The following is a 27022-nucleotide window of genomic DNA, read 5'->3' as shown; positions in this document are numbered from 1 at the left end:
CACACACACACACACACACACATACACACAGGCACAATTTACAAATGGGGAAAATGAGGCACAGAATTAGGTGACTTGCCCAAGGTCACAACTTTATTAATTGTCTGAGGCAAGATTTAAAACTTGGTGTTTCTGACTCCCAAATCCATTACCTTATCTATTCCACTGCATCACATCAAATTCACTCTGATTCAGCAAACAATTATTAAGCACTTAATTATTTAGCATTTAAGTGTCAAGCACTTTGCTAGGCATTAGGGCTGGAAGATAAAAAGGAAACCATCTCTGTCTTTAAAAAATTGATAGTTATATTGAGGGAGGGCAATACCGTGTCTACAGATAAGTTTAAATACACATATATATGTATGTGTGTGTGTATATATGTATGTCTATAGATATATAGAAAATACATATGTATAAAATATATGTGTATATACATGTATGTACAAGAATACATACGTGTGTATATTTGTATGTGTGTATACATACATACACACATATACATATACATACACACACAAACATATATGCAGAGATAGAGTAATTTCAGGGAGCACAAATAACTGGGGGAACCAGGAAGAGCCTGGGGGGAGGGATGTCACTCTTTACATGGCTCATATTCACAAGACTGATAATCATCTCCAGTCTGGATGATTGCTCTTCAGGCTGGATTCTTGATCAGTTATGAAAAGGACACTGCAGCTCAGGTCCCTTCCTACTGAGCTTCTGTAATTCTGTTGCTATGAGAGGTGATATCACAGAGGGGAGTGCCCTCGGGGGGGGGGGTGCCGATTCAGTGACAAGCACACTGAGCTTTGAGTCAGAAGACCTGGGCTGTAATTCTCCAGACCCTTAATAACTGACCAAGATCGACCCATTTAACGTTCTTCAAATCTCACTTTCCTCATTTGTAAAACAGGAACAATGATGCTAATGCTACCTACTTCCAAGGGCAGGTGTCAAGAAAGCTCCTTTGTAAATGTTTTTTAATACTCTACCTCTATGTGAAAGTAGGCTATTATTATGAAGTTGGAGTAAAAGTGAAGTGGTTTTGTTCTTATGGCACATAATGATAATAATAGCCAGTGTTTATATAGTTCTGTAAGGTTTATAAAGCACTTTAGCTATATTGTATCTCATTTGATCCTTACAACAATGCTGTGATCTTGAAGATATTTTGCAGATGAGGAAACTGAGGTTGACAGAGGTCAAGTGACTTGTCTAGGGTCGTACAATTACTAGTAAGTATCTGAGGCAGCATTTGAACTCAGGTCTTCCTGACTCCAATTCCAGTGCTCTATCCATTGTACCACTTAGCTGGATACCTGAAAGAGTGAAGGGCTTGGTGTCAATCCTGGATCTGAGGGCCACCTCTGCCTCTTGCTAGTTTTGTGATTTGGGGCAAGTTGTTTAACCTCTCTGAACCTCCGTGTTGGAGGGATGATATGTGCATTACTGACCCCACCTTCCACAGTCATTGTGAGGAAAGGTCTTTGTTAACTATAAAACACTCCATAAATCTGATTAGTGGCAGACCCTGTCTACTCAGCCATCAAAAGTCACACAGTTGGTTTCTCAGAAATAGAGCAGTCGTCCTGATTCCTCTATTTCTCTTCTCAGTTCTCCGATTATCAAAATTACATTGTGAATAGCTGTGTGAAGGAGAATCCCACCATGGAACGGTCCATCGCCTTATGCAATGGCATCTCCCAGTGGGTGCAACTGATGGTGCTCAGCCGTCCCACCCCACAGCTCCGGGCTGAAGTCTTCATCAAGTTCATAAAGGTGGCTCAGGTGAGTGCCTTGACTCCAATCCTTGACCTTGGTCTCTGAGATGACCAGTCCTCTTAGTCTTCTCCTAAAATGTACTTTCCTTGGAAGTTTGGGGAGAAGGAGAAGCAGGATATTACATTCATAGAAGTCCCAGGAAAACAAGACTACCTTCTTATCTGAGAGGTGGGGTACTGTGGATCCTGAGTATTATTGACGCATTCAAACACCATTGATCTGTGGGTTGGTTTTGCTTTATTGTTTTGCTTTGTTACAAGGGGTTAGAAGCAGGTAAATGAGGAAAGGGATGTATCATGAAAATAAGCAGTATCAATAAAGCTTGTAAAGCTCCAAGACTTTGATAAATGTTGTTGCTGAGTTGTTCTCAGTCGTGTATGACTCAAAACCCATTTGGGGTTTTCTTGGCAAAGATACTGGAGTGGTTTGTCATTTCTTTCTCCAGCTCATTTTACAGAAGAGGAAACTGAGGCAAATAGAGTAACTGATTTGCCCAGGGTCCCATAGCTAATAAGTGTCTGAGAACAGATCTGACCTCAGTTCCTCCCTATTCTATGCCTAGTTCTCTAGCCACCATGCCACCTTGCTGCCACTTTGATGACTATTTTGATATTAATGAACTCAACCTTATTTATAGATCATTAAAGTGACTGCTGTACTCCTGCCCAAGCAAACCTTCAGTGCCACTGAACAACCTGCCTCAGTTCTCAGCATGAGGCTTAAGATAGATTTTCAACCAACTAAAAGTTTTTTTTCAAAAGATGCACATCAGCCTAGAGGGCTCTCCCCAGTCCTTTATTAGATACTCTCTTATGTCCCTTCCAGCCCCTGAATCTATTTTCTTCTGCTCTCATAAGAAAGGTGAAGATGAGCCTGGTTTATTTCAAGACCTCGAAACTCTGCTTATTTTCATAAAATAAATGCAACACAATCCTTTGCTGAGGGCCTACTATGTGCCAGACACTGTAGTAGGTGCTTGACTTATGATTACATTGGGTTAGGAAGCTCCCAGAAGAATGCCAGTTGGCACCCGTCACTATAACTTCCAGTCTTAGAGTTGTTGAGAGCATTAAGGGACTTCCTAGAGTCACCTAGCCAGGTTCTGTCTCCCTGGCTTTGAAATAATTCTTCACTTGCCATGTAGATGGGGATTCAAAGCTTTTTTTTAAATGTCATAGTGATCTTCAAGGATCCTACCTGGCAGATTTTAGGGTATTCGGTGATGTGTAAATTTGTAAGCTGAAGGTAGAGTTTGTGTCCTGACCATCTGGCTGCCCCTCCACAGGAGAAACTCCAGTTTGAGTCTCATTGAGCTACAGGAGGTGCTGTTAGGAGATTCTAATGATCATTAAGAGTAACAAGCCTGAGTTGACCCCACAAAGTCAGCTGCTATTGCCAATCCCAGCATCCAATTTAGAAATCTGATCTCAGTTCCATATTCCAGAGTCTCAAATGAGATTTGAAGAGGAAAATGCAGAGGAGTTTGCAAATGCATTCTTAGTCTTCTATTTTGTGTAAAAACAATTTGTGGCAACAAATAGGGAGGGGGGGCAGTTCAAGGGAAAGGGGGAGACAGGCTCTTCTCATGCTGGGTGATGGATGGACACATGCTGCTAACCACCCCTTGTTCTATTGGGGATATAATACAGAAGCTCCATCAGCTGCAGAACTTTAACACTTTGATGGCCGTGATCGGAGGATTGTGTCACAGCTCCATCTCCAGGCTGAAGGAGACAAGTTCCTATGTTCCCCATGAGATCAACAAGGTCAGTGTTGTCCTCTTCACTCCTATGGTTGCTTAGCAAGAGGCCAAGGACAAAAGGCTACCCAGAATTTTCTTCCATTGGTAACAAAATTGACTCTCCGTGCCCGTCCAGAAGAGGGATCAGGACCCCTATTTACATAGGCATGTAAATATAAAGGAAGCCGCATGGATAAAGTCCAAGGGTAGGGACCCTGCAGCCTTGAGGCCATATGTAGACTTCTAGGTCCTTGGGTGAGGCCTTTTGACTGAGTCCAAGTTTTACAGAACAAATCCTTTTGTTAGGGAATTTATTCTGTGAAGTTTGGATTCAGTCAAAGGTCCTCACTTGAGGACCTAAAGGGCCACATGTGTCCTCAAGGCTGCAGGTTCCTCACCTCTGGTAAAATCAGTCCGTAAGCATCTCTTAAGCACTTATATGCTAGGCATTGTGCTAAGTACCAGGTATACAAAGAAAGGCAAAAATAGTGTCCCTGCCCTAAACGAGCTAACATTCCAAGCTCTCTCTCCCTTTTCTTTTCCTTCATTCCCTTTCTCCTCATTAAATATCATCTTATGTACTGGCCCTTTCCCAACTGCTCCCCAAAAAACACCTAGGTCTCCCCCAACTTGAAAAATACAATATGTATGTGTGCATGCATGCATTAAAAAAATGCAACACCACTCAAATGCCTTTGTATGTACAAGATATTTATAGTGTAAATCATAGGTAGTCTCAGAGGGAAGGTAGTAGCAGCTGGAGGGACTGAGAAAGGTCTGCTATAGAAGATGTGATGTGATAGGAAAGAAGGAAGAAAAAAAGAAGGGAGGAAGGAAGGAAGGAAGAAAGGAAGGAAGGAAGGAAGGAAGGAAGGAAGGAAGGAAGGAAGGAAGGAAGGAAGGAAGGAAGGAAGGAAGGAAGAAAGGAGGAAGGAAATCTCTTTAAATTTGCAAAGTATTTTATATGTATTATTAAGTCCTTTGATCCTCCCCACAAAACTGTGAGGTGAATACTATTATTATCCCCATTTTACAGGTAAAGAAACTAAAGCTAAGGGAGATTAAGTGACTTGCCCAGGGCCACACAATTAGTACTGTCTGGATCAGAACTGAACTCGGATCTTCCTGACTCTCAGTCCAGTATTCTATCCATCACATCACACATATGTACTTCCTTCCTAAATCATGTAGGGCTTCAGCGTCTGTGCTGGGTTCCCTCTCTTCCGCTTGCTCTTATCTTATGGATTCGTGACAGGAAAGAAATTGTGGTAAATAGTTGCTATAACCAAGGTGACCTTAAAAAAATAACTTGTCTTTCTCCCCAATGCAACTGATCTGACTGGATTTTGATGTCTGTATCTCTCTAGGTACTCAGTGAAATGACTGAGCTACTGTCCTCCTGTAGAAATTATGACAATTACCGGCGAGCCTACGGGGAGTGCACCCACTTCAAGATTCCCATCCTAGGGGTCCACCTCAAGGACCTGATCTCCTTGCATGAGGCCATGCCCGACTACCTGGAAGACAGGAAGGTGAATTTCCACAAGCTGCTGGCCCTCTACAACCACATCAACGAGCTAGTCCAACTACAGGAGGTGGCACCGCCCCTGGAAGCCAATAAGGATTTGGTGCACTTGCTAACGGTGAGGCTGCCCCATCATCATTGTTACAATAATCACGGCTGGTCCTTCTATAGCCCCATAAAGTTTGCAAAGCACTTGATAAACATGAGCTCATTTTATCCTCGCACCAACCAAGGTTTGCTGTTATCATCCCCATATACAAATGAGAAAATTGAGGCAGATGGGAGTTGTGACTTACCCAGGGGCATACAGCTAATAAGTATCTAAGGCCTGATTTGAACTCAAGTCTCTCTTACTCCAGGTCCAGAGCTCTATTCACTGAGCCACCTAGCTACTTCCAACAGATGGAGTGAAAACAAAGAGGGTGTTTCCTATATACATGAGAAGGCTCAAGAACCTTAGGAAACAGCCAAGTGACAAACCAGTGCAGAAAATGACAAGGTGATCAATTAGTCAGTGAACATTTATTAAGCTCCTACTGTGTGCCAGCCTCTGAGTCGTAACACAGAGGATAACCCAGATTAGAAACTGTCTCTGGTCTCAAAGCGCTTACATTCTGTTAGGGGAGATAACATGCAGATATATAAATACAAAGTTGTTTTTGGAGAAAGGGTACAAGCGGTTAGAATGATAAGAGGACAAGATTCATTCTCTGAGATCTCAGTTCTAAAGTCTCTTCTCTGCCACTAATGTGTTGTGTGGTAGAGGCAGCAGCTAAGGGGTGCAGAGGATGGTGGTGAGCCTGGAGTCAGGAAGACCCAAGTTCAAATCTGGCCTTACACACTTACTAATCAACTGACTCTGGGTAAGTCGCTTAACCTCTGTCTGCCTCAGTTTGTTCAACTGTAAAAAGGGGACATAATACCCGCTACTTCCCAGGGTTATTACGAGGAATAAATGAGGTAATATTTGTAAAGCTCTTAGCACATTGTACTATATAGATGTTAGTTATTATTACTGTGTGACTGTGGAAAAATCATTTAGCTGCCTCAGTTTCCTCAACTGTAAAATAAAGATTAATAGTACCTACCTCACAAAGTTATTGTGAAAATCAAATGAGATAATATTTTTATTAAGTATTAAGTATTTGCACACTAAGTCTGGCACATAGTGGAACTTAATAAATACTTGTTTCCTTCCTTCTTTAGACACATTATGGCCTCATATCTTACATATAAAATGAGCAGATCTGATTAGATAACCTCTAAGGACCCTTACAAGGGCAATGAGGTAGTTCAGTGGATCGAGTGCTTGGCCTGGAGTCAGGGAGACCTAAATTCAAATCTGCCCTCAGACACTTCCTACCTGTGTGACCCTGGGCAAAAGTCTCTTAGCCCTGTTTGCCTTTGTTTCCTCATCTGTATAATGAGCTGGAGAAGGAAATGGAAAATCACATTAGTATCTTTGCCAAGAAAACCCCAGATGGGATCAGGAAGAGTCAGACACTACTGAAATGACTGAGAAACAACAAAGGACCCTTGCAATCTTGAAATGAGTTGAACTTTCTATACTTTCATTTCTCTGTTCATAAAATGAGAGGGATCATCATAGCCTCCCCAACTTGGTGAAACAGAAAGAATGCCGGGTTAAGAGTGAAATAGTCGATAAACATTATCAAGAACCAAGAATTGTGATAAGCACTAGGAATTCAAAAGGAGGGAAAAGACAGCTCCTGCCTTCAAAGACCTTACAGTCTAGTGGAGTAGGAGGACCCAGGTTCAGAAGCTGCCTCCGTAGGAGCTTGGACAAGTCACAGCCGCTCTCTGAGCAGCCTCAGTTGCTCATCTCAGCAGGGAGACTGAGCTAGATGGCCTCTAAGATCCCTTTCATGATGAGTACTTTAAAAATGTATAGTAGAAAAAAAACCAAGGGGGGCATCAGAAGGCTTCCGTCCTATCTTTACTCTTCCACTCTCCTTCTCTGTAAGATTGGACTTGATGTTCTCTAAGATTCGACCCAAGTCTGACATGCTACTCAAAGTGAGAAAGTGAACATATTTCATTATAAATTCCTAAAAAATTAAGTTCCCAATATGCAAAAGCTGATCTCCACCCATTGGGGGTGGGGATCAACTATTTCAAGCAATTATTTGCTTGGATGAATGAACACCACCAGATTGGATCATATCACGTGTGTCATCATAGTTGTTAAAAATCTGCTGCACTGTGCCAGCAAGTCCCATAAGGAAGAGTACACTAAGAAAAGTTACATCAACTCTAAATCAGGGAAAAGACAAAAGGTTTATTTGGGAAGCTAACCTGACTTTGTTTGATTTGCAGTTATCCCTGGATCTCTACTATACCGAAGATGAAATCTATGAGCTTTCCTATGCCCGAGAACCAAGAAATCACAGAGCTCCAGTAAGTTTTTCATATACTGACTCCCCGCTCCCCATTAATGCATACTCATGCAACATAGATGGGTCTTAGAGCAGTCATTGTAAAGACCAAACTTTTTTATGCTAACAAGTCTTTATCGAATCCCTGTGGGGTTACGTGGGGGGAGCTTCATGTGATGGTGAGGGTGGGTCCCATTCCTTTGGGAAGGATCTTAAACCAGATACAAGTGAGGGAGGACAGTGGCCACCATGTGAAGCCCAAACTAACTATGCTGGAGAATTGGATCTCATTTCCTTTACATAAAGTGAGATCAAATTCATTATTCCTCTTGGACAAGAAGAGGATGCCCACTTCAGAAAAAACCACCTTCAAAATCTCACATCTCAAACTATGCAAGTTGGTGGAGCATTTTGCCAGAAGACTTTAAGGAATGTTTTCCCTGTTTGCTTTTGTTTTAAAGGAGGTTTTTAGTTTTTTTTTTTTCTAATATTAAGGGTTTTTAATTATTTACTTATTTGATTTGAAATTTATGGAATAAAACAAACATTCCCATAACAAAGTACAATTTTTTAAAAAGATGATATATACGTATTTGCTTCTAATGACAGCCACTTCTAAGGTGAGAAAGGGGAGAAGGGAAAAAAAAGACATTTACATTTTCTTAAGTTTTTTGGTTTTTTTTAATATTAAGTTTTTTTAAGTTTTTACTTATTTGATTTTAAATTTATGGAATAAAACAAGCATTTCCAGATTATAGTATAATTAAAAATAGATGATATATACATAGTTACATCTATTGGTAGCTATCTCTAGGGCCTGGCGAGGAGGAAAAAAAAGAAGGAAAAAAAGAAATTTATATATTTCAAGGGTTTGGGGTTTTTTCTTAATATTAAGTTTTTAAATTTTTTATTTATTTAATTTTTAATTTATGGAATAAGACAAGCATTTCCATAACAGTATAATTTTTAAGAAGATTATATATATATATATATGTGTATATATATATTCATGTCTAATGGTGCCATCTGGGGGGAGGGAAGAAAAAAGAGAAATGTACATGTTTTTAAGTTTTAAATTAGAATCCACATACTTCTGCTTCTTTCCTGCCTCAGGCTATTTCCCTTGTTGTCAGTATTTCCCAGTGTTTAAAAAATTGAACAGAAAGGTTAGGAAATTCAAACCACTATATTACTCCTTGTTGATGATTCTGATAAAAGATTCAACAGGAGAGAGGTTGCAATTATAATAACGTGGATGAAACAGTTTCCTCACAATGAAAAGCATTAGAGATGGAATGATCCTCAGAATGAGGAAGATCTGTGTTCAGGTCCAGCCTCTGATGCACACTTACTGCGTGACCTTGGGCAAGTCTCTTAACATCTCAGTGCTCAGTCTAGACAACTTTAGCAGTGAGCTGCAGAGAAGGTTCCCACTTGCATTTATAGAGGGAGTTTCCACATCTGGGAATTCCCTGTGCTGATGAAATGACAGGTCCAGTTCCCATCCTTTTCCTTACAACAGGTCTGTAAGGTAGATAAGGAAAGTTGCTATTATACCCATTTTACAGATGAGAAAATTGTTGCTTATCCTTCTTTCTTGAAGAGGAGCATGACATCAGGGAGGTGATACCATGACATGCAAGTGGATTGGATTTAAGTGAGGCAGGGCTGTGCAAAGTCACCAGCCCCACTTTCCCCTCTGGAACTATCTGGGTCCAGTGGCCAAATATAAATCAGGATGACTGGAGACAGCCCTGGATGCAGTGGGTGACCTTGAACTTTTTAAGATAAGGTCTTTAAGATAACGGGTCTCAGTTTGAGTGAGGCAGCTATGAAGCAAACAAGGTTAATTGACTTTCTTAAGGTTATACAACAAGTAAATGGAAAATAAAATTCCAACCCAGGGGTTCTGATTCTAAGACCAGCATTTTTTTTTTAATTCTACCTTGCTACTCAAATAATGTTTGGCCATTAGTCTACATGAGACTTGTATATTCTCTGTACTATCTATACCAGGGGCTGCCAAACTCTGGTTCAAGGACTCAATCTGGCCCTCCATCTGTTTTTGTATTTTCAAGAACTAAGAATGATTTTTAAGTTTTTGTTTTGTTTTTTTGGTAGACACTATTGGGATTAAGTGACTTGCCCAGTACCACATAGCTAGTACGTGTCTGAGGTCACATTTGAACTCAGGTCCTTGGCCAGTGCTCTACCCACTAAGCCACCCAGCTGCTCCACAATTTTTAAATACAACAAAATTTAATTTAGAAAAGCAAAAGACATTCTTATCTCCTGGGCTACAATGGGCAATAGCTTACCAATCTCTGGTCTATACTCTCACACTGTAGATAATTACGTTAGCTATGAGTCACTCCCAGCCTGTGTGGATGATCAGGGTTGGGGAAACAGTGATGGGGAGAACGGCTAGTTGCATCTTTGCCTGACAGTGAGCAGTGGTATTCTCTCTGAATGTTTCACTTCAGCCTCTAACACCTTCGAAGCCTCCAGTTGTAGTAGACTGGGCGTCAGGAATATCTCCCAAACCTGATCCAAAAACCATCAGCAAACACGTGCAGAGGATGGTGGATGTAAGTACAAAACCGCTCGTACAGAGGAAACCTGAAGTAAGAGGAAGCCATGGGAAACTGCCTGGCCTTGGAGAGGAGGGAAAAGGAAATGTAGTAGTTATTCTGGAACTCGTGAGAATGAGTTCATGCAATACAACAAGCATTTCCATCACATAATATAATAAAAAGAGATGATCTCAGCATATTTGCAATCGCTGGGGTGGGTCAGAGAGAGAGAAAAAAAGAAAAGAAATTTATGTGTTTCTAAGTTTTAAATTAGAGTCAACATATTTCTGTTCTTCTTCTCTCGTGCCTTGGGCTATTTCCCTCTTTGTTAGTGTTCCCCAATTTTTAAAAAAATTGAACAGAAGGTCAGGAAACTCAGACCAGTCCTTTACTCTTTGTTGATGGTTCCGATAAAAGATTCAGTAGGAGAGAGGTTGAAATCATCATAACATTTGTGAAACACTTTCCTCACAATGAAAGGCAATAGATGGGGAGTCATTCTCAGAACCAGGTATGAGAATGAACAGAGGGAATAGCTGTGACTCCTAACAGGTCCCTCAGTATTCTTTGGCCCCTGTATGCAGAGAGAGATGGGTCTCTCTCTCCAACCCTGCACCAAGATAGAGAGCCCCTTGGAGTAATAAATACTGACAAGGAAATCTCTCCAAACATCTTAAGGGTTCTTAGTTATTGGAGGATTTTTTTCTGGGATGGAGGCAGATAATAAAGGAGGGCAAAAAAGAGATTAAGTGAGGGAAGTCTATATTTGACCGTTTTGAACAATACCTTGTACATAGTAGAGATTTAATAAATTGTGGTTGCTAAATCAATACAAAATGATTGGGGCACAGGAATGAATATATACTGATTGATTGCCTGCTAGGTTCAAGGTGTCTTGATGTAGGAGAAAATATAAAGAAGGGTAAAATATTGCCCCTTTCTTCCAGAAGCTTGTAATAAGAATTGCGATAGATAGAAGATAGATAGATAGATAGATAGATACATAGATAGATAGATAGATAGATAGATAGATAGATAGATAGATAGATAGATAGATAGATAGATGGATGGATAGATAGATAGTAGATAGGTAGATAGATAGATAGACAGACAGATAGATACATTCATACATACATACATACATACATAGATGGACGATAGGTAGATAGTTAGATGATGCATGGATAGATAATAGATAGGTAGATAGATAGATAGATAGATAGATAGATAGATAGATAGATAGATAGATCCCACCCAACCCTAAAATGAAGAGTTAGTCAGTAAGGACAGAAAATGCTCTTGGAGTTCTGTGGTAGGAGGGATCCCCTAGTGGGCTACTGTGGTAAGGATGTGATATTTGAATTATGTTTTGAAGGATGGATAGGACTTGGCTAGGCAGGAGGGAGAAAGGAAGAAGGCTTTTCCATCTATAATGAGCAAAGAGGGCAGGGTAGCCAAAGGTTAAGCATATATTGGATGTGTTGGTGGCACTGGGAGCACATACAGTCCACCAGATATTGGAAAAGACAAAGGAGTGAACTACACATCAAGATCATTGGTCTCTTGCTTAACCTGAAGAATTATCAGTGACTTTTTGAGAGTCATCAAAAAATTCCCTTTTCTTACTTTTTTTTCCAGTCTGTTTTCAAGAACTATGATCATGATCAAGATGGATATATTTCTCAGGAAGAGTTTGAAAAGATTGCTGCCAGCTTTCCCTTCTCCTTCTGTGTGATGGATAAAGACAGGTGAGACCTTGGGTATGTGGGCAGGGGAGTTCCAGCGGATGAGAATAGTGTGTTACAAGAGGAATATGTATATATAAGGGCATACCTACAATGGTCTTATACTGAATTGCAGAGCTAGAAGAAATCTCCAGTGAGTTCTCCTTTCTTCAGCTAAGACTGCCAAGTAGGTCAAATGAAAAACACGATAGAACCTGCAGTCTTGAGGCCACATGTGGCCCTCTAGATCCTCAAGCATGGCCCTTTGATTGAATCCAAACTTCACAGAACAAATGCCCTTAATAAAATGATTTGTTCTGTGAAAATTGGACTCAGTTAAAAGGTTGCACCCAAGAACCTAGAAAGCCACATGTGGCCTCGAGGCTGCAGGTTCTCCACCCCTGGACTAGATATTTTCTCATTTCTTGATGACCTTTTAGACTTCTCCAAAATAGAAATTACATGCCAAAGCAACTTCAGCTGTCTTTGTGGTCTAAGACACCCAGAATCCAAAAAAAGGTTAAAAAAAGGTTTAAACCCTTCCCTACCTCCCATGCTGCTGACAGCAAGGCTGCGATAGTAGACCCAAGAACCAACAGAGGCTTACAACAAAACCCACCCTCATGCCTCAGTCCTTCCTCCCTTCTTTCAGTGGCATGGAGACCCTGTCTCCAGGCTGTGAAAGTTTTCCAGGCCACAACAGATAGACAATGTCCACATCCCTACAGAGCCAATGCTACAAAGTTCTCAACTGATGGTGCTACGGTGGACAGCCCCATAGCACCAATGGGGCAACTTTTTGAACTGACTAAGCCAGGTCAGAGACCTAAGAAAAAGGAAGTGGGAAAAGACACCAGCATAGGACACCTTATGTAAAGGTGGGGCTGTGGATACTTCACTAAGCCTAAAGGAAAGAGCACAGTATCCAGTTGGGACCAGTTCTGACTACCCAAAAGTCACCTGAGGCCACTTTCAAGGAGGCTAAGACACTCTGAAATTCAACCTGCAAGCAAACATCAGAAGAAACAGAGTCAAAAAGTGAATAGGGGAAAACTGAAGGAGAGAGGGAAGATGGGGAGAGATTGAAATAACCAAAGATCTCAGGAAGAAGAAAACTTAAAGATCCTGAAACACATTAACCACAGAAGGAAGTATGGCCTTCAGAGCTAGTAAATGAGCTCAGGCATTCATGAATAAATACCATAAAACAAAGGAAAATAATGCCACACTTGGTGAGACAGAGAAACCTGTGGAATGTGACAACATGATACTACAACGTGCTGTTCCTGAGAGGTTCAAAAGAGGAAATGAGAAGGATGAAAGCAGAATTTTTGTCCTGCACAGCAAAAATAATGGGCAGAATAGAAAAACTAGGCTCTGTGAAGGCAAGTTTCGTGAAAGAAACAACAGAGAACACTAAATTGTGAATACAAATACACAAAAATGAAAGACCATCCATAAGAACCAAAACAAAACCCAATAATATTAAAGGAAAATAACTTTACTATGTAAGCAGAACATATTGATCTCAGTGACAGGATTTCTACAGACAACTTAATATGTCTCACAGAAAAATACTAAAAAGACCAAAAAATCTTAACATTATAATGCAAGAAATAATAGAAGAGAGTTGCCCACACTTCTGAACAAAGAAAATGAATACCAGTTGAAAGAATTCATAGATTAGCTCTAGGAAAAAAGCAAAACAGAACACAAGCAAACCTGAGGCTGCACGCTGCAAGACACATAGTGGTTAAATTCAACAATTCAGTTGCAAAACAACAAGTTCTGCAAACCATTAGGGAAAAGATCTGTAAATGCAAAGGAAAAGAAATTCAAATAATGTAAGACTATCTGTACGTATCAGAAAACATAGGAAGGTGTGAAATAATGTGCTCTGAAGAGCAATGGTTCTCAGGATACAGTCCATGATGAACTACCCTCCAAATCTGACCTTATCCATGCATGGAAAAAAAGATGCACATTGAATAATTAAGAGACATTTGAAATATATTTAGAAAGAAAACCAAAACTGAAAAGACTGTTTGCTTCTAGAAACAACAGAAATTCAAAAAGTGTGAATAAATGCATCAAACAAGGATGGCAAAAGCAGTAGAGTGACCAGTTAAAGACTTTCTAAATGTACACAGTGAGGTGAGTAAAGGTGAAAATCTGATGGAGATAACAGTGAAGAGGTAGGCATAGGACGTTATGGACAAAACCTGGCAACCTACCTACAGGTGAATCAATATTTCTTTGTGGGACTACATTACGACATGGAAGAGTATATAAAAGAAGAGGACAGGAATGGGGAAGATATCAGAAAGATAGATGTGCTAGGGTCAAATCAAAGGCTAGCAATGAAGGGAAGGTGACCCCTGGTATCAGAAAGAGAATGACCTGCAGGGGAGTGAGTGAGGGGGAACGGGAAAAGATTTAAAAGAGGGAGAAAGGAAAGATGTCTTGCTTTGCTGATGGAAGGGGTTTCTACTTGTGGCTGCTTCTATGGGTGAAAAGAAATGGTTTATGAAGGGAATTTATGCGTTTAATTTCTTTGTCTAGTCTTCTTGTGGTTAGTAGCATTTCCAGAACTATATCAAATAATAAGAGGAAGAATAGGCATCCTTGCTTCACTCCTGTACTTTTTGGAAAAGGTTCTCACATAAGATTCTTGCTCTTGGCTTTAGATAGACACCTTTTATCATATTTCAAAAGGTCACTCTATGCCTATATTTTGTAGGAAATTTTAGCATAAAGAAGTGTTGTATTTTGTCATCAGTTGAGATGATTGTGTGATTTTGGGGTTGTTTTAGTGTTTAATAGAATTAATTATTTTGATTGCTTTCCTAATATTGAACCATCCTTGTATCCTTAGCACAAATCCCACTTGGTCATAATGAATGATTTCTTGGGTAGATCACCGTTGTCTATTTAACGAGATTTTGTTCAAAATTTTTGAGTCAATGTTCATTAATGGTATTGACCCAGTTTTTTTTTCTGTGTTTTATTTTTGCCTGATTTAGGTATTTTGAGTATATTTGTCTCACTAAAGGATTCTGGTAGTGTGTTCTGAGAAAAACTTGTAAAGTATGAGTAATAACTGATCTTTAAAAATGTGGTGGAATTCTCCAGCTAATTTACTGGGGCCAGGAGGTTTTTTCTTTGGTAATGCCTTTATAACTAGAGCTATTTCCTTTTCTAGCTGGTCTTCTGATGGTTTGAGTATTTGATATTTTTTAACAAATGCACCTATTTCTTTTTCTCTCCTTAGTTTAGTAAGCATATAAATGTGTAAAATGTGTTCTGATTATTCTTTTAATTCTTTCAGTTTGCTGTGATTTCAACTTGCTCATTTTTTATTCATTTGTTTTTCTAATCTCTTCTTTTTAACCAAATTAGCTAAAGGTTTCTCAATTTTATTAGTTTTTTCAAAGAACCAGGTTTTAGTTTTATCCTTTTCCTATTTTTTTGTTTCCAATTTATCTATTTTCTCTCTAATTTTTAGTATCTCTTTTGCGGTATTTTAGGTTTGTGTATTTGTTTGCTTTCTAATTTTAAAAAAATACGCATTCAGTTCATTAATCCTTTCTTTTTCTATTTGTTAATGCATATTTGTAAGCATATGATTTTCCCCCTGAGGACTCCTTTAGCTATAACCCAGAAATTTTGGTGTGTTGTTTTATCATTTATCATTTTCTTTTACATAGTATTCACAACCACATGAAAGAATGTCCAAATCCCTAATAATTGGTAAAATGAAAATCCACACAACCCTGAGGTTTCACCTCACATCCTGCAAATTGGCCAAAATTTTTGAAAAATGGTAATAGTCAATGTTGGAGGGGTTGTGCAACAATAGGCACACTAATACATTGTTGGTAGAGTTGTAAAATAATGCATTCATTTTGGAAAGCATTTTGGAATTATACAAATAAAATGACTAAAATGCCTACACCCTTTGAACCAGAGACTCCATTACTGGGCTTATTATCCCAAGGAAGTCAAAGAAAAGAGTCCCCATATACTCCAAAATATTTTTAGCAGCACTTTTTGTGATAGCAAAGAATTGGAAACAAAGTAAATGCTCATTGCTTGGGAAATGACTAAACAAATCATGGTACATGAATGTAATGGAATATTACTGTGCTGTAAGAAATTATGTGTGATTAATATAGAGAAGCATGGGAAAATCTATATAAATCAATGCAGAGTGAAGTAAATAGAGCCAAGAAAACAATATATACAATAAACCATAATAATGTAAATGGAAAGAACTGCTCACCAAAGAAATCAAATATAAAGCAAGACTTGAATGAAAACATGGGAGGACACCCCCAATCCACCCCGTTTTGGAAGTGGGAGGTCTACAGTATTACATATTTCATATGTTTTCAGACTTCTTCAATGCATCAATCAGTGCTACTGACTTCCTCTCTAGAACTAATACTGGTTATATGGGATGGCTCTCTGGGAAGGGGAGAGGTACTTGGGATAACTACGATGATGTAAGAAATAGTTGATATCATAAAAAATTTTTTAAAAAGACTCCTTCTTACATCCTTGATAGTGCTTTCAAGCAGGATCCCATCAAAACCATCCTAGATTTGGAGGAAAGTATGTCATTTTTTTTTAAGATTTTATTGTCTACTTCAGTAATCCACATTCCAATGACAGGAAATTCTTCCTTATACTCAATTTAAGCTTCTCATGATGTAACATATCCCCCTATCTGACTATAGGAGAAAAGGGGGAAAGCTAGTACTTAACATCCCCTCATATCTGGGTTTCTTCTCCACCTCTTCTAGTTAAGTAATTCTGGGATGGGGTGAGGGAAGACAGATACCAGTTTGTGGGAGCAGTCTTGCTAGAAGCATTGGCTGCAGGTGTGCAACGACAGAACTTTCCTGCTCTGGGTACTGGATGGACTAGAAGGTATCAGACACAAACTCTGTGTCTGTGTGTGTGAGAGAGAAAAAAAACAGAGACAGACAGACAGAGACAGAGAGATGGAAGACAGAGAATTGGGAACTCAAAATCACAAGACTTTTTGCCATGGAGTCAGGAGTGCCTGTCTTCCAACTATGACTCTGTCCTGCTACCTGATAACTGAGTTCCCTTCAGTGAATTCATGGAAATAAAATGAATTTAACTCTAACGAATATAAGTTACCACTAGAGCAAGAGTTCTTAACCTAGGATCCATAGACTTGTTTTCTTAATATTTCGATAACTGTATTTTAATATAATTGGCTTTCTCTGTAACCCTATTTTATTTCATGATTTTGAAAACATGATTCTGAGAAGGGGTGAGCCTTCACCAAACTACCAAAGAGGTCCAGAATACACAAAAAGATGAAAAAATCACTGAATTAGGAGGAGAAACAAAATGGAAATGTTGAGGGCCAGTGGGGGAAGGGAGTTTCTATAATATGGCTAAGCTCATAACCCCTCCACACCCACGTACTCATCTCTTTCATTCTTTGGTCTGCTAACAGGGAAGGCTTGATCAGCCGGGATGAAATCACTGCCTACTTCATGAGGGCCAGTTCAATCTATTCCAAGCTGGGCTTAGGCTTTCCTCATAACTTTCAGGAGACAACTTATTTAAAGCCTACCTTCTGTGACAACTGTGCTGGATTTGTGAGTTTTCTTTGTGGAGCTTTGAGGAGGGGAGGTAAAGGTGTGGAGGGTGAGGGCATAGGAGGAACAGGAAAAGGATGACCGATTATTACTCACTGTGACATAGACATTGACCCTAAGAACCTAATAACAACAATTATTGCTTATTCAGTCATTTCAGTCATGTCTGACTCTCTGTGACTGCGTTTGGTGTTTTCTTGGCAAAGATGCTAGAGTAGTTTGCTATTTCCTTCTCCAATTTGCCTTACAGATAAGGAAGCTGAGGCAAACAGGGTTAAATGACTTGCCCATAGTCAAGTAGCTAGAATCTTAGACTGGATTTGAACTCGGGTCTTCCTGACTCCCAGCCCAGTGCTCTATCCACTATGTCATCTAGCTGCCTTGAACCATAGCCATGATAACAATAATTACAGCTACCATTAATATAGAACCTTAGGGTTTATACAACAATTTACACGCTATTTCACTTGATCCTCACAGCACCCTGTGAGATTGGTAGTATTATATAAGAAGTGGCTGACCCAGTTAAAACTAACTCACTTATGGTTACACAACTAATAAGTGCCTGAGGCAGAATTTGAATTCATACCTTAGTCAAGAAACCTAAAAATAGTCACAGACCAGAATAAGTACAGTGGAATGAGCATTTCACTCTGAAATCAGAGGCACTAGATTCAAATTCCAGCTCTGACATATATTGCCTGTATGACTGGGAACCATTCATTCACTCACCCACCTTATCCCACAGTCTCTTCATCTGCCAAATGAATCATTCATTTGGTTGGGTGTGGTCTTTTGACTGAGTCCAAATTTTATAGAACAAATAAGGGGACTTGTTCTGTGAAGTTTGGATTCTGTCAAAGAGCTGCACTTGAGGCTCTAGAGGGCTATATGTGGCCTCGAGGTCACAGATTCCCCACTCCTGGACCAGGCAGTACCATATCTGCTTTCCAAGGACCAATCTAGCTAAGCACAGAGAGTCTTATCACCAGTAGGCTGGTCACTTGATGACAAATTCTTTGACTGTGGCAACCCAGAAGGCAAAAATACATAGAGGTGGAAATGAGATTGAGGAGAAGAAATATCAGGTCTCAAAACTCTGGGTATCAAACAAGATGGATGAAATGGACCATCATTGTGGAAGGAGGTTTTCTAACATGTTTCTTGCTTGCCTTTTAGCTCTGGGGAGTGATAAAGCAAGGTTATCGATGCAAAGGTAAATTCTAACTTTCTATGTTGTTGTGTGTGCTGACAAATGACTTAGTGACTTAGCTGGGGTCAGTGTATGCAGCCACTCATGCCTTCTTCTAAAGTGACAGTCCTCTTGGCAGCCACCCATTCATTTCTGTAGCTTTCAAACTCACCTCCAAACTAGCTTCTCTATTCTGTATTCTGGGGACCAGTTATATCTGTATATATTATATGTATGTATCTATATGTATACACATTTGTGTATGTATCTACATAAATACACATATATGTATACAGTTATCCCTTCCACATTGCAGGGATTAGGGACGTGGTGCCCCCATAATCTGGAAAATCCATGTAAAATTTTTTCATACTCCCTTTGTAACCAGAGAAGAAGTTTGAATTTTTTTATTTTTCTTTTGTGGGATGCTCATGATATTAAAAGATAAAATATGTTGATATTATATAATACTATACATATATCTTAGGCACTTCTGAGTTTTTAAACTTTTTCTGTGCCATCTGCTGGCCTTCATCTGTCTTTTGGCTTCTGCCAAACTCCCCCAAAATTCCCATTTAATTTTTTACGCCGACCTGTACTATATTGAAATTGCAATGGTGAAAGTCATGATGTGGAAGGGAGATAACTGTATGTACATATATATATATTCACATATGTATGTATATATTTGTATACACATATGTATATATATATGGAGAGAGAGATAAGTATGTTTATGTGTATACATATAAATGTATACCTATATCTATATATATGTATGTATATGTGTATATATAGATAGAGATACCTCTTCCCCACACAGGATCTGGATATAGCAAAAAACCTGGCTCTCTGCTTCTCTGACAGCCAGCATAGAGGAGCCCTCCAGTCCCGGTGGAAGGTCACCTCAATGGGACTGATGGCTACTACTTTAAATAGTCCAATGTTTGTCTGCATTACTAGAAACCTAGTATACAGAAAAAGAGAACACATAGTCCCCTCCCAGTCTGGGCTGGAGTCTGCTTATCCTACTCAGTGTACTCAGTTCCGTTCTGGGCACCATGTCTTAGGAGAGACATCAACAAACTAGGGCCAATCCGAAGGAGGGTGACCATGATGGTGAGGGAACTTGAAACCAAGCATATGACAATCGGCTGAAGAAAGTGATGCTATTTAGCCTAGAGGAAAGAATGAGGTGAACATGATTCTTGTCTTCATATTGGAAGGGTTATAATTTGACAGAGGCATTAGATTGAATCTGCTTGACCCTGAAAGATAGAACTCTGACCCATGGGCAGGAGAAGTTCTAGGGAAGCAGATTTCATCTGAGTATAAGGTAGAACTGTCTAGTAATTAGAGCTGTGTGGAAATGCTGTGGGCTGCTTCTTCAAGTAGGTGAAATAAATCATTGGCAGGATACATGCGGTGGGTAGGGAGCTGCTCTACCCAATCTCAGAATTGAAAGGGACCATATAGGTCACTTAGACTACAGGGTTTGAGGCCATCACTTAAACCATAGGGTTTGGGACCATCACTTAAAAGCATAGTATCTCAGTACTGGAAGTGATGGCCCCAAACCTTGGTTAGCATGTCTACATTCAGCATCATACCACACAGAATCCTGAATCCAGGTATCAAGGGTGTTCAGAAAGTAAGGAGCAAGAGATGGTGACTGAAATCTCCAGATCATTTGCCTTAGACACTCCCCTCACATTTTACCTCTAATCTTCTCACCTTAAGAGAAGCCAAGACAGTCTCTGAGTTGGAGACACAAAATATCTGTTAGATGGATTAGGTCATTAAGAATGGCCCTTGAAGGGGCAGTTAGGTGATGCAATAGTAGAGCACTGGCCCTGGAGTCCAGAGAACCTGAGTTCAAATTTGACTTCAGACCCTTGACACTTGTTATCTGCGTAACCGTAGGCAAGTCACTTAACCCTATTTGCCTCAAAAAAAGAAAAAAACAAAGGATAGCCCTTGCTACCTGTTTCAATGAGATCAAAAGGTTCCAGGTTTTCCAAGTGAAGAGACTGTCTAGTTTTCTAGCCTCAGACAGAACAGCAAGGGGAGCTTGGAAAAACAACGCCAATCAGGAGTTATTTAGTCTTCATTTCTGCTCAACTTTGCGAGCTGGTCTTTGAACTTCATGCTCCTTCTCCTGCTTCCCTGCATTTGTACAGGCTGCTCCTCATGCCTAGAATGTTCTTCCTACTCATCTCTACCTCAGAGTAACTGACTTCTTTCAAGTTTCAGCTCAGGTGCTACCACTGATTCCATCACCTCCCCTCCCCTCCTCCCCCCCCACCCCCTGCTTCCTGTTAGTGTTCTCTTCCTCAGTGTACTATATATTATGCCATTTTGTGTATCCATTGCATACAATATGTATACAAATTTATTTCTGGTAGAACATAAAGTACTCAAGGGCAGGGACTATTTCATTTTTGTCTTTATGTCCCCAGAACCTAACACAGCATCATACACATGGGAGGTGCTTAATAATTGTTGAATTTAATTGGATGAAAGGAAGAAAAACTGAATCACTGACTAGAACTTTTATCTACAGATTGTGGGATGAACTGCCACAAGCAATGTAAGGACCTGGTTGTATTTGAGTGCAAGAAGAGATCCAAGAGCCCAGCTTTGCCTGCAGAGAACAGCACCTCTGCTGGACTGGCGTCTACCCTCTGCCCATTAGGAGTCAAAGATGCTCAGCATGGTAAGTGGGTGGGACTTAGAGCTGCCATCTTGAGATCTGGGGAATGGGAGAAGGAATGGGGCAGAAGGGACAGGCAAGGTCCTACCATTATAGATATAGTTTCACCCAGGAACCAGTTGGCCTTTGAAAGTTAATGCCTATGCTTGAGTTACTGCTGAGTTGAACTTTAACCAAATCTAGGACTGACTTCCCACCAATTCCATGCCAAAGTCCTCTGCTAACATATCCAGCATACTGGTACTGGAATAGGGGGAGGGCAAGTTGGAAACATCAGTGAGTCACCAAATATTTAGTAAGGGTCTGCTCTGTGCCCAGAACTATGGCCAAATTTGGAGAAATAATAGACCTGGGTCCTGTCTAGGAGTTAATGTTGTACCTAGGAGTCATGGCACACATCTCTTATCCCTGCTGCATTGGAGGCTGAGGCTAAAGGCTCAAGCTAAGTTTGGGGGTTCTGAGATAGAGTAGGGCTAAAGCTGATCAAGTGTCCTCACTAAATCCAATACCAATACAGTAAACCCCTGAGAGTGGAGGGGCATCAGGCTGCTTAATGGGGTAGGGGGTAGAGACTAGCCATGTCAGAAAAACAGAGTAAGTTAAAGTTTCTATGCTGATCAATATTAGAACTGGATCCTTTAGTGATTGCTCTGCTTCCATCCTAAGTGAGTTAGGGAGATCCAGTCTCAAAAAGGGGGGATATAAGCGCTGATGATCCACTTAGAAAGACAAGACATATCCATGAGCTATTTAATCAATAATTCTACATAATGCATAGTAAGTGCCAAATGAGAATTTGGTGTTCAGAAAAGGAAGTCATCACTGTAGGGAGAAGCCAAGGAGTCTTCCCTGGAGCTGGGGACATTTGAGTAGAAGAAGGCAGGAAGCAGATAAGTGGGGAGAAAAGGGAAAAGTGAGCTGTACAAACAAAGATAAGGATTAAGAAAGCACAAGCTACACTCAAGGCAATGAGTAGACCATTCTGGCTACAGTTAAGGATTATTTTTGAGAGCCATGGAAGATGTTTGAGCAAGGTAATGACATGATAAAAGTAGTACAGGCCTTGATATCACAGGGAGATGCCATGAATTGTCCCCAGGCCTTGTAGTCTGGGCTGGAGGAGATATTGGGTACTCTGGTAGGTTCCTAAGGATATTTGAGATTCAGTTATAGATTCTAAGCTGCACAAAAGTGCAAAATCGATGCTGTCTTTTCATCTTTTATCCCCATTGCCCTATGTACACAGTAGGTACCTAGTAAGTATTTGTTGAATTGATTCAATAATCAATGTGCCACATTTTCACATGGTGCAAATCCACCATGTTGTAGATGCTGTTATAAGAAGATTCCAAAGACAAAAATGAGATAGTCTTGGTACCCACATAGTTTATATTTAACTGGGAGAGCACAGGAAGGATATATCATGTTAAGTACAAAACCTAAGGATAGGAACTCACCCTGAGAGTACTTACATAACAGAAATTACAGGGTGAATAAACTTCCCTCTACTCATGCAGGTCAGCACCTTCTCTGCCATTATCATCTTAGAGTTGCTTAGAAGACTGAGGATTTAAGGAACTTGCCCAACATCTCACAGCCAGTATTTTTCTGGGGCAGGATTTGAAATCAGGTCTTTCTGGTTTCAAGATTTGCACCTATCCATGTAATTTAAAATCTGCAACAACAACAAAAAAAAAAGCATAGTAATTTGGAATAGTCTGGTCTGGTTAGAAGTTAATATTACCACAACCATCTGAAGGTTTTTGTGGCTGTTATGTAGCATTTTTTAATCAATTTTATTTCCACTTACTTCACAGCAGCATGAACATTTCTAAAAGGAAATTATATTGGAGAAATCTTTATTAAGATTCTAGCTCTTTCTCATTTCTGAGATCAATCCATCAACCTTGAGTCAAGGGTCATAACTAGGGTAGGGTAGTTGGAACATTGGCTCCTGTGCACGTAAATTTAGAGGTTGCTACCACTTGCAGTCTTTCAGCTGAAAATTGTCTGGGCCTGACCCCTTGCTAGCAAGAATAATTTATTATTTTATTGGTTATATTTAGTTATTTGAATAATTAGTTACTTATAACTGATCTTCCTCTCCAAGGTGTCCCAGAGTCTCTATCTCCCCACTTCAAGCAGTATGCTAGGGTCTCTCCCCACCTATTCCCTCAACTGAATTCTTTAAAAATTGATTTGAGGGTTCACTTTGTGTCACTTGTCCTGGGATATGTTTTCTACTGCCCCAGTTACAAAAAGTGATTGTTATAACCTGCTAGGGTCTCTGCTTACACAAGACAAACTGATATGTTGTACGTCTTTTCTTAGGATCTGAGGAAGGACCTTTCCTAATGAATGGGGAGACCATGGAACACAATGAGGACAGCAAAGATCGGACAATCATGCTGATGGGTGTGTCTGCCCAGAAGATTTCTGTCAGGCTGAAGCGGGCCATGGCCCACAAGGGCACACAGACAGAATCAGTCACTTGGGTTGGCCATGAAGGCCCTAGCGCTTCCTTCTTGCTGTCTTCCCCAAGAAAGGCAGCCCAGGACACTCTGTATCTACTTCCCAGCTCCATGTCTCCCTGCCCCAGCCCAGTCTTGGTCCGCAAGCGGGCCTTTGTGAAGTGGGAGAACAAGGAGTCCATCACAAAATCCAAGGAGGACCTCCGACACCTCAGACTCCCTACCTACCAGGATCTGGAGCAGGTATTCCTGTCCCCCACACCCTATCCCTTTGCCTTTTCCTGATGAAAAAGATAAAGAGAATACTTGAAGCCAGATAGCCCAAGAAGCGCACCTCATTTGGGGGATATGAGACAAGTCAGTCACTGGACAGATATAATGGAAAAGTGAGGGAGTGAAACTACCTTAGGTATATAAAAAGAGCACCAGATTTAGAGTCAGAAGATCCCATCACAGATACTTACCTTGGTCAAACTGACCCCACACAAGTTACATAGCCTTCCTAATCCTGTTTCCTCATTTGCAAAATGACATTACCTGCCCTCTCTACCTCAATGAATTGTTTTAAATTATTTTTAATTAAAATTTTTATTTATTTAAATTTTAAATTCAACTTTTTTCAATTAAAAAAAATGTATTTACTCTTTCTCCTGTCTTCCCACTTAGCCCACCCACAATGAAAAACGAAACAAAACTCTTGTAACAAATATGCATAATCAAACAAAATGCATTTCCACATTGGCTGTCCCTCCTATTGATCAATTCTCTGGCAGGAGGTGAAAAGGATGCTTCATTATTGATGCTCTGGAGTCCTGGTTGGTTGTTGCAATGATCAGCATTCTTAAGTCTTTCAAAGTTCTTTCTCTTTACAATTTTGATGTTATATAAATTGTTCTCCTGGTTTGCTCATTTTATTTGGCATCAATTTCACACAAGTCTTCTTCCTAGATTTTTCTGAAACAGTGCCCTTTCATAATTCCCTATTAAATAGAGTCCTGAGCCTAGAGTCAGGAAGACCTGAGTTCAAATCCAGTCTCAGATATTTACTATATGACCTGGGCAAGGCACTTCTTCTCAGTTTCCTCTTTGGTAAAAGGGGGATAATAATATCACTTACCTCACAGCGTTAATGTAAGAATTAAATGAGATATTATTTGTAAAGAGCTTAACATAAAGCCTGACAAACAGTAGGTGCTTAATAAATACTTGTTTCTTCTCTCCAGCTACATAAGGCACAATAGCATTCTATGACATTCATATACCATAATTTGTTCAGTTATTTCCCAATTGACGTGTACCCTCTCTCAATTTCTGGTTCTTTTTCTTTACAAAAATATTTTTGTAGTGTGGGCGCTTTTGCTTCCCTGATCTTTAGGGGATATAGGCCTAATAATGGTCTTACTGGGTCAAAGTGACTTTTGCAACACCATTTCAAGTGGCTTTCCAGAATGGTTGGACCAATTCATGGCTCCATCAACCAGTGCACCCATATAGCCTCGCTGGATTGCCCTAAGATTCAATTGAGGCAACATTGTTTAAGAAGCATTCTGTAGGGTACAAAGCAATACACATGCGAGTTGTTGATGTTACTGTTACAAGTAGTGTTTATTATACAGAAGCAAGTTTCAGGTCTGTTACCTCCTACTGTCAGTGTATCACTTCCCATGGTTTATGGATAGGCCATACAGGATCCCTGGGTCTCAGGTCTCTTGACCCTAAATCCAAACTATTCCGGGATATCAACTGTAGCAGCTAAGGGTAGGTAAAGCCCTAATCCCAGCAGGCTTATTTTTGGAAAGCCCCCAAAATTGACCTTATTGTTATTCAGTTGTTTTCAGTCATATCTAACTCTCCATGACCCCATTTGGGGCTTTCTTAGCAAAGATACTGGAGTGATTTGCATTTCCTTCTCCAGCTCATTTAACAGATGAGAAAACTGAGGCAAACAGGGTTAAGTGAGTTGTCCAGGGTCACATAGCTAATAAGGTTCTGAGGCCAGGTCTGACTCTGGACCTGTCATTGTACCACCTAACTGCCTAAGAGTTGGCATTAGCCAGATGAAATCTCCTATCCTGATGCCAACCTCTCCCTTTGGCAGAAGCTAATATTTTCTGCCCAGTTGCTCCCTTGATGGATCCTGCTTGTGCTGCTTTGTTCTCGTCAGGAGGTACAGCGCAAAAAGAGGGCCAGAGTTGGAATCAGTGGGTTGGAATTTCTCATTTACCCTTAAGCAAACCATTTAACTCCTCTGAGTCTCAATATTCTTATCTATAAGATGGAAGGGATTGGATTGGGATCATATACTTAGAGCTAGAAAAGATTTCAGAGATCATCTAGTTTAACTCATTTATGAGGCTCACAGAAGCTAAAGAATTTGCCCAGTCACACAGATAGAAAATTACACAGGCAGGATTTGGACCCTGACTCCAGCGTCTTTCCTCCATATCCTACTGCCTCCTATTGAATAGACTAAAATAGACTAGTCCTTTGCAGTTTCTTTTAGTTTGAAATCTCTGATCCTTCCTAGATATTTGGGAGCTTCCCCCTGGCAAGAAAGTAGGCAAGTCAGCTTGGCGTGTACTCGTGTGTGTGGTGTGTGTGTGTGTGTGTGTGTGTGTGTGTGTGTGTGTGTGTGTGTGTGTTAGAGGTGGGGAAAGCCTCCCTCTAGGTGCGTCAGGAAATGGCAACACTGACCTGTCCTCACATATGGGGACATGTGTCCATCTGGAACGCGTTTCAGGGGATATGCTACTGTGGTTGGCTCAACAGAAAACAAGCAAGAATACTTTTGAATTTATAAGATTAAGTTCCATCAACCATGAACTTATTACATGTCACAGCTGAGCCAGGAAGAACATTCATTGGGATATGAATGGCCTGACCATGAAGTGACCACTAGGGAAGACTGAAAGGACTTCCAAGTATGCCAAAGGAAGGAGAATTGGGAGGGAGAGTGGGCAGGGAGTTTAACAAAGATTGAGTTAGGGCTGCGGTGGTTAGACAAAAGAGAATAATTAAGCAGTCAAAAGAGGCAAAGACAGCAAAGGCAGTCTTCTTCGACTGGTAACAAAAAGTGAGAACTGGAAGGTTTTCAGTGGGGTTTTTCATGTGTGGGTGGGGTACACTGCTCAGGTGAACTAGGGGATAACTTCATTCAATAAACACCCTTGCTAACATTATCTGTTAACCATTCATTCTGCTCACCTCCTACCTTTCCAGGACAAAGAAGCAAGGGGCTGTACATCCCCATTAGCCAGCAT

General features: G+C 40.2%; 1 protein-coding gene across 1 annotated transcript in view; it reads left to right on the top strand.

Annotated features, from left to right (window-relative positions):
- RASGRP1 (RAS guanyl releasing protein 1) overlaps positions 1-27022 on the top strand; it is a 118703-nt gene that overhangs the window by 87294 nt on the left and 4387 nt on the right. The window contains exons 7-16 of the mRNA XM_072622977.1: positions 1621-1794; positions 3438-3554; positions 4897-5172; positions 7392-7472; positions 9934-10038; positions 11662-11771; positions 17242-17386; positions 18566-18602; positions 21142-21294; positions 23623-24005. Coding sequence (XP_072479078.1) covers positions 1621-1794; positions 3438-3554; positions 4897-5172; positions 7392-7472; positions 9934-10038; positions 11662-11771; positions 17242-17386; positions 18566-18602; positions 21142-21294; positions 23623-24005 — 1581 coding nt within the window. The remainder of the gene's footprint in view (positions 1-1620; positions 1795-3437; positions 3555-4896; positions 5173-7391; positions 7473-9933; positions 10039-11661; positions 11772-17241; positions 17387-18565; positions 18603-21141; positions 21295-23622; positions 24006-27022) is intronic.

Source organism: Notamacropus eugenii, chromosome 7, assembly GCF_028372415.1.
Source record: "Notamacropus eugenii isolate mMacEug1 chromosome 7, mMacEug1.pri_v2, whole genome shotgun sequence".
NCBI classification, from domain to species: Eukaryota; Metazoa; Chordata; class Mammalia; order Diprotodontia; family Macropodidae; genus Notamacropus; species Notamacropus eugenii.
This window is presented reverse-complemented; position numbering and strand designations above follow the sequence as displayed.